The sequence below is a fragment of the Hibiscus syriacus genome, unplaced genomic scaffold, assembly GCF_006381635.1.
Source record: "Hibiscus syriacus cultivar Baekdansim isolate YM2019G1 unplaced genomic scaffold, ASM638163v2 tig00110610_pilon, whole genome shotgun sequence".
Lineage (NCBI taxonomy): Eukaryota > Viridiplantae > Streptophyta > Magnoliopsida > Malvales > Malvaceae > Hibiscus > Hibiscus syriacus.
This window is the reverse complement of record NW_024062800.1, coordinates 6,657,899-6,666,140: the sequence shown is the minus strand read 5'-3', so window position 1 is coordinate 6,666,140 and position 8,242 is coordinate 6,657,899. Positions and strand designations below refer to the sequence as shown.

The 8,242-nt window shown below is 36.1% G+C and overlaps 2 protein-coding genes across 5 annotated transcripts; one reads left to right on the top strand and one right to left on the bottom strand.

Moving 5' to 3' along the window:
- The first annotated feature begins 2,532 nt into the window (after nt 1-2,532).
- Nucleotides 2,533-5,511, top strand: LOC120135695 (protein DETOXIFICATION 44, chloroplastic-like). The gene is made up of 8 exons (XM_039151923.1): nt 2,533-2,565; nt 3,330-3,445; nt 3,564-3,664; nt 4,143-4,306; nt 4,441-4,512; nt 4,637-4,753; nt 4,984-5,300; nt 5,389-5,511. The coding sequence occupies exons 1-7, from the start codon at nt 2,533-2,535 to the stop codon at nt 5,077-5,079; spliced, it is 699 nt and encodes a 232-aa protein (XP_039007854.1). The 3' UTR covers nt 5,080-5,300; nt 5,389-5,511.
- Nucleotides 5,512-5,770: 259 nt separating this feature from the next.
- LOC120135523 (BRISC complex subunit Abraxas 2-like) lies at nt 5,771-8,242 on the bottom strand. 4 transcript variants are annotated; one of them, XR_005517259.1, is made up of 4 exons: nt 7,306-8,242; nt 7,130-7,207; nt 5,887-6,142; nt 5,771-5,781 (listed from the first exon to the last, which is right to left on the bottom strand). XR_005517259.1 is itself a non-coding variant. In XM_039151796.1 (3 exons), exons 1-2 carry the CDS (start codon nt 8,185-8,187, stop codon nt 7,151-7,153), a joined length of 939 nt encoding a protein of 312 aa, XP_039007727.1. In that variant the 5' UTR covers nt 8,188-8,242; the 3' UTR covers nt 5,794-6,146; nt 7,130-7,150. The 4 variants fall into 4 exon arrangements, 3 of the variants coding, with proteins under 3 accessions (XP_039007727.1, XP_039007726.1, XP_039007728.1); XM_039151796.1 differs by lacking the exon at nt 5,771-5,781 and having other exon boundaries at nt 5,794-6,146; XM_039151795.1 differs by lacking the exon at nt 5,771-5,781 and having other exon boundaries at nt 5,794-6,142.

Here is an 8,242-nt window from a genome sequence, read left to right as displayed (position 1 = left end):
GAAATAAAGAACACACAAAAAGAAATGAATTAGTTTACATAATAAAGAAAAATAATAATTTAGTAATAATGTCTACTTAAATATCCTTATTTAAACATGCTTTCTTCATAATTTAAATAATTTAAACTCACATGCAATTTAATCAGTAAGAAAATAAATAAATAAATTAAAAGGAAAGTTAGAATTCATTTCTCCTGTGTGTATACCTATTTTGGATAAAATTTCGGCATGGCTTCAGATCGGAAGAGTTTCTAGGGTTTATTATATGCAGGGTATTAGATCTAAGAATAAAGGTACCCGAACTGTCCTTGTTGATGCCCCCTTGGGCTATCAAACCCTCAATCCTAGTCCATTACAGACTTTAAACGGATCGAGTTCAATTCGAGGGGACACATTTCTCTATGCCTGACACGGAGAATAAATTCTCACGAAGACATAGAGCATATGAACCCCGAAAGTTACTTGCTAGGTCTGACACGGAGAATAAATTCTCACGAAGACGTCGCTTTCACTCCCACTTAAAAGGGACAAACTCAATTATAGAGCTTTATGTTATGCAATGCAATTGTTGTGTGTGAGGAGAAATGTTCAAACCTATGACAGAAAAAATAAATAATGAAATAAAATACTTGTAAATAAAATGAAATATAAATAAGAAAATATATAAATGCTATGAAAATAATAAGTATATAAAAAATTTGAAAAAGAAAGAATTATAAATCAAATATATGAATTTTTAATTTATAATTAATAGAGACAATTTATAATTGATTTTAAAAGTTTGATGGTCCCCAGCGGAGTCGCCAAGCTGTTGTAACCGGTTTTCGTCCGGGCACGAAATATTTATTTGGCGGGAAAAGTGATGTGAATAAATGGTTTTGAAAATAATTTGGGAGTCGCCATCGGCCTTTTGGGTCAGGTAGGTCGAATACCTAAAAAAATATCTTTTAAAAGAGTTTTTAAGAAAACATCAATTAAAAGATAAACTGATCTATGTTTTAACCAAAAATTCGTTCTTTTTAATAATAAAAAGGAATTCGTGGTCGGTTACGTTTAGGGAAGGATTAACACCCCTACAACGCCCAAAATTGGTACTTTTTAATTATAAATTGTCTCTATTATTAGAAATTTAAAAATTTAAAATATATTTAATTTATAATCCTATTATTTCGAAATTATAATTATGAGAAGGAAAAAATTTATATATATTTATAAATAAAATATTTATTTATTTAGAAATATCAGAAAAGGACTTCTAGGTGTCTTAAGACAGCTCTTTTCTTCGATATTAATAAATATTAATATAATAATTTGAATAAAATTAAATTATAATTTTTTTTATAATATTTAATTTTAAAATACCAGAATAGGACATCCAGTTGTATTAAGTCTGCCCTTTTCTTCGATATTTAAAAATAAATAAATAAACATTAAAATATGATAAAAATAATTTATGTAAAAAATATAAATTATTATTTATTATATACATATATTTATATGACTATATAATAATAATAAAAATAATATTTAAATATATAAACAAGTAAAATTAAAACAATAAAAATATAATTAGAACTACATATTTAAAAGAAGTAAAATAAATGAAAATATTTAAAATTAGTGACTAAATTATAATAAAATTAAAATTAAATACTTAATTCATAATTAATTATTTAAAATTATAGGGATTAAACATGCTATTTTCCTTATTTATTAATTTGGTGACTAAAATAAAATTATATAAAATTCGAATATCAGATTAAAATAAATTAAAAATATATACTCAGGATTAAAAGATTATTTATTAAAACTAAAGGACTAAATACGTATTTTATCTAAAATATTTATAATTACGGTTAAGGGCTAAAATATAAATAAATAAAATTTAGAGACCAAATTAAAAGGATTATGAATTTTATTTAGTGACTAAAATGTAAGAGTTACAAGTTAGGAGGGCTGCGGAAAAGGTTTAACCATACATGTAAATTACGCATATACCCCTTCCCAAAACGACGTCGTTCGGGAAGGGATATATATAACCCTTCATAGCTGGCTCGAAGGGCCAGCAGCCTCATTCTTCATTTCTTCTTCTCTCTCAAAAATGAGAGAAGAAGAAGCTCTCTCGGTTCTCTCTAGCTTCCCTCATCGGAGGGAAGCCGGTTACCGGGCGGCAGCCGTCTGCCGCCGTAATCCCTACCGCCGGCCACCGCCTCCGGTGGCCGGAAATTTCCAACTTTACCTAAAATATAGATCTAAACTCCCTAAGACCGAATCCGGTCTTTGTTTTCCCTAAAAACTCTTAGGTTCATGTAGATCTAATTTTTTTTACCTTCGACTTTCGGCTTTCTGATGACGCGAGGAGGCTCCGACGACTATGGTTTCCTCGATAAGTTTCTCTGTTCTCTCTTCTTTTGATTTCTGTGGTCTACTGGTTGTTGTGGTTGTTCTCTGTATCTCTCTGGCCGTTGTTCTTCCTCTCCTCTCCTTTTTTTTTTGGCAGGGGCTCGGTAGCTTTTATAGCCACCATCGGTGATGGCTTCGGACCGGTCTAAAAGGAGTTCTTCGGTGAGTCACCGGACTTCCAGTGGTGACTCACCGTTTGGGGGAGACGTGTACGGCTGGAGTGGCTCTTCTGGAAGCCTTCGACGAGACGTGGCAGCGGTGGAGATGGTGGGAGCAGCTGCGGCGGCCGCGTGGCCCTAGGGTATCATACCCTAGGGTTTGCATCTGTAGGAGTGTGGGCCGTTGGATCTCTCAGATCCAACGGCTGAGATGATGAGGCGGCGGCTAGAGCTAGGGTTTAGAAACCCTAGCTGAAACCACAAATGTTTAGGGTTGGGTTTGGGCTGGTTCTGGTTGGGCCTGGGATTTGGGCTTGTAACTATTATTTTTTTAATAATAATAATAATAATTATAATAATAATAATAATAATAATAATAAATAAAAATGGGTAAAAAAGTTAGTATCTTCTATTAACATCCTTGTTTCACTATCCATTTTCCAAAAAAAAAAAAGAAAAACATATCCCTCGATATCCTCATTTGAGCCTTAAATAATTTTCTTTGAATTTAACCGTAACCAATGATCACTCCCCACATTGAGGGACAAGACGAAGAAAAATCTGCTCACATGAATGAAGATAATCAATGAAAAAACAGTGCCAGGTTGACCAAACGAGATAAGTTTCAGACCAAAGTTGATAAGAGATATAACTTGTGCTTCAATTAAATTGGGGTTTCAAATTCAAGAAGTAAAGAGGACAAAAAGGGCACATACGAAGATCCTCATAAATGAAGTTATCTCAAACCACAATGTTGATCAATTGAAGCTAATCAAAGCAAGGACCCTTAGTGTCAGCTTACTAAATGGAACATTGGATGCAATCTTGATATTTCCCATTGGTTTTGGTGTTAGAGGTGCGGCAGTTGCTACTGTGATTTCTGAGTACGTAAAAAATATGGTAAACTTAGTGATTCAAGTATACTTGGCACATAACATTTCTATTAATTCTCAATTTTCTGTTGATATTTTACTTCTACTAAACCCTTTTTTCTCTAATTAGATATCTGATTGCCATCATTCTTCTCTGGGAGTTGAATGGGAAAGTTGCACTGATCTCTCCAAATGTTGACTGGAGAAAAGTTCCCCTCTACGTAAAATCTGGTGCATTTCTTGCCAGCTAATTTTAGCAATGTTCGGTTTCGTTTGATGCTCCCTATATAAAAACTTGGGTGTGTCAGTTTTAAAGTAAATAGTCCAGGTTTATCTTATATGGAAGAAAAATGCCGCATAAAAGTTTCAAGAGAAAAAAGTGCTTCTTTGGAATGCATTTTATACAATATCATCATATTAGGATGGATTAGATTAGTAGCTCAAGCAATTTTTACTCTAAAGATATAATAGTGAAACCTGTTCAACATTCATTCTATTCGAGGTTAGAATATCTTAGTCATACAATGTCTTAGATGAAGGCAAACCGTAGCTGTTATTTTCTTGTTGATCTTAAGTATTACTTTGAGCATCTGCCTATTTTTCTTATAGTTAAGCCACATAAAATGAACCTGAATGACAGACAACCTCTAAAGTACTTCAATTTTGAAACAATAAAATTTTAGTACGGAAATGGTTACGGTACCTGCAGGTGGACTTCTTATAGGCAGGACAATAGCAACCCTTGGAACTCTGACACTTGCAACATCACTGGCAGCTAGGCAGGGGCCCATTCCTATGGCTGGTCATCAGATTTGCGTTCAAGTTTGGTTGGCAGTATCTTTGCTAACTGATGCTTTAGCACTCTCTGGTCAGGTAGCATGTCCTGTGTTTTTCATTACGAAGGCCCAAATGTATATTTATGGAAATACCATATTAAGTAGCGCTAAATGGAACCTGTTTTTCCTTTTAAATCTACTTATCAATCATCTTTTCGGTTTCTGCGACAGGCTCTTCTTGCCACTAATTACTCCCAAGCAAATTATCAACAAGCTCGCGAAGTGATTTACGGTGTTCTTAAGGTTTGTAAAAGTTACCTGTCCATTTCTTTGAAATTAATTTCCCTTTCATCTTTTTTTTTATAAGATATTTCCCTTTTATCTAACTAAGCTAGTTTTGTTGTATTGTCCCTTGAGTTTTGAACAGTTTGGTTTGGTAACGGGATTTTCTTTGGCTGTAATCTTATTAATTGGATTTGGAGCAATTTCTGGCTTATTTACAACAGATTCACCTGTTCTCCAAATTGCCTGGTTGGGTACTTTGGTAAGTGACCTTGTATATGTTTACAAGAACTTGTAGACGGGTTCTGGTTCTCAGAATCTTTTTTGAAATTTAAGTCTCTAGTCACCTCGAAACAGCAGCTTGAGTTTTTTTTTGGCTGTATTCGAGTGAGTTCGGTCGAGTTGTTAACATCAGACGAATCCGCTTTCCAACACATGCATCAAGTGTTGTGACTGGTAGGCTATCTAACATAGATGCTATTTTGCATGCAGTTTGTCGCTGGGTCTCAGCCAGTGAATGCCATGGCTTTTGTTCTTGATGGGCTCTACTACGGGGTTTCAGACTTCGAATACGCTGCCGTGTCATAAGTTGTTTTAACTTCCTTTCATGCTAACCTATGACTAAGTATGAGTTTTGCTGTAATAATCTTTGACAAACTGATATATTTCCCATATGTGATTGTGTAGGTGGTAATTGGATTGATCTCATGTGCATTCCTAGTGGTGGCTGATTCTTTGTTCAGTCTTGGTGGAATGTGGACTGGCCTATTTCTCTTCATGACCTTGCGGGTGGTTGCTGGATTTTGGAGGTAACCTAATCTGTTAATTAGGAAAGGAAAAATAAATATCCTATGAACTTGAAATCTCATCAGATGAGTGGACTGTTTAATGTGCTAGGTTGGGCACAAAAAGTGGGCCATGGAAAATGATTTATTGTGAGACGGAGAGAGGAAAGGGATAAGATTAAGAAGAATGCATCTAAGCAGGCAGGGCCAAAGCTTTCAAGCTATACGAAGGTGGTGGAAAGCAGCATTCAGATTTAATTTCTAATTAAGGCTAATTGGATGCAGAATGAACAAAGGATTTGCAGAATTTGAAGATGGCATCACCCGGTTACAAGTCAGAATTGAATTGATTCCACCAATGTGAATTTGTTTACAGCCCAGGTTGATGTATATACTTTCATATAGTTGAACTTTGACAGTATATATTCTCTTTACCAGGCTTATTCTTCTCGGAGTGGAAATGGTAATGATATATTAGAAACAGCATCCATAGTATTACCATAAACTGGATAAATTGAAGAGAATTGCCTACCAAAGTAACAATACATGATCAGAAATGAATCTCATTTCCTTTTTATATCATTTATCATACTATTGTCTCCAAAAGTACCCAAAAAAAAACCCCTTAGAGCAAAGGCTGAAAAAGATAATAACTTACAACACCATAGGTAATTAAAAAACAGTCAATCTTCAAATCCACCCTTGGATTGATGGACCACCTTAGGAAATCTTCAGTTCATGACTTACTGGCAGTAACTGCAGGTTCAATACATCAACACATGCTCAATTGTCATGAAATAAACACAACCTTATGAAACATCAAAGTTGAATAATTTTTCAACGGTCCACTCCAGCATCACAATTTTCTGTCTTCAAAGAATCAGCAAGGAAGCCAATAAGTCCAACAGAAGCCGAAGAAATAAAATAAAGTGATACCAATTGTATTTTGGTTCTTTCTTATTGTGATTCTTCCCCCAGAAAAATCTAGCCATTCAACTTCTGATGGCATATGTCACATTATACAAACCGCAGCAGCATATAATGTGAAAGTATACACCAAGATGCTAGTGACAAACTTTCCAATATCTACCTATAAACTTTTGGTACCAGAAAAGCATTTAATTTGATTAATCATGAAAAAGAAAAGGATCCATATACCCCTTAGCCAGATTGAAACAAAAACATTATAAGAACAACGCCGTATCATGATTTTTCTAAACCATTGAAAGGAAGAACAATAATTTTTTTCCTGGAAGTAGATGAATATGAATCATAATGCTAAAGAACAGAACATTACAAACTGATTTCTGGTAAGAGCTACCAAAATCCTTCCAAGCACATCATGTAGCTATAGACCATTTAGTCCACAATCTTACCTCCATCATGCCCTTATTGTAACACCTAAATATAGAGAAACTTAATCATGCCCTTATTGTATTAAATTCTATTTTAATAAAGCCAACTACAGAGCATTTCATTGTAATATAACAGGAAAACATAAAATGAGGTGCAAAAGGAAGAAACTAGTTTCTCCAAATAGTAAAAATCCTGAAACCATCTAGCACTGTCCACAAAACAGGAATCAAAATCAAACAAGGTGTGTCAGCACATTTAATCCAGAAACAACAAGAAACTAGTTTGTTTAGTTATGCCAGAAACTAGTTAACTATCCTTAGTAAGTTCATTTGGAACATAACAGAAAAATGTTCCACCTTCAAGTCATTCAATCGGCAACAAGTCAACAAGCCATGCACGTAAACTAAATTAGTTATGCCATAAAGTGATTATCTGAAATGTAATATAAAGTAGGATCACTTGGGGAGAAATAAATCAAATAAAATACAAGTAATTACCTAGCATGAAATAGGAAGCAATTATTCGACCCCAACAGACTTGGCAACTTTGTACCGTAACTTACTATTCAGATTTTCCTGGAAAAATTTTTGTTTAGAAATTAGCCTGAAATGAGCTTATCCAAAAGTATATAGCCTGCCATGTAGAAAGAAAACAACAACGATAATAGGCTCACCTGTTCAAGAACCTTAGCGGAGCTGGCTTCAACGAGCCTGGCCAAGCTTTCGGTCTTCAAAAGCATTTTCTCGTATAAATCCTCTATTCCAGCGGAGTAGTTAGTGGCTTCCGGTCCGATTAACCGGCTCAATCTCCCAACATGCATTCCCTCGGCGCAAGTATCCAACAAGGATTGGTCCTTCTCCGTTTGTTTCATTCCAATTGAAGTCTCCTCATTTCTATCTTCATTCATGGGTGTTGAGCTCCTTAACTCGCAGCTCAAAAAGGGTAGCTCGGAAGTGGGGCTAAACGACCCGTAATGCCCTCTAAAGGCCGGTCCAATGTTAACAACATCGATTGACAGCGGATTAAAACAGGTTCTGGACGATTGGAAGTGTAAGGCCCGATACTGGTGGGTTTGAATGAATTGGTCTTGTAGGGGAGTGGTGAAGAGGAGGAAAATGGACGGAGGGAAAAGGGAATCGGGATCGGAGTTTTGGATCGGAAGGGAGAGATTGGGGGTGGAGGAGAGAGAACGAGTGACGCAGAACTCACGCATGGAAGGGCGGAGGGGAGTTTTGCGGCGGGAGGAGAACCAGCCGATGAGGGGCTCGTGGTTGAGGTGAGTGATAGAAGAGAGTCGGGAGGAGTCAACTCGGCCGAGTGAGTCGTAGAAGGAGAGAAGAGAAGGGAAGCAGAGGAAGCCGGAGACGGTGGCGACGAGTTGCGAATCGGGTGAAGATTGGGCAGAATCATCGTCGGGGAGAGTGGAAGAGGCGACGTATGTGACGTGGCCGAATAGGAGACCATCGACGTCGGCGGCAGAAGATGAGAGGCGTTGGATCATAGAGGCGATAGTGGGGCCTGACATGGCTAATTTATGCAATGCCAGATCGTCCATGACGTGAAAATGGTAAGGGTAAGAATTCCTGAAACTAATTTCTCAAGCTAAACAA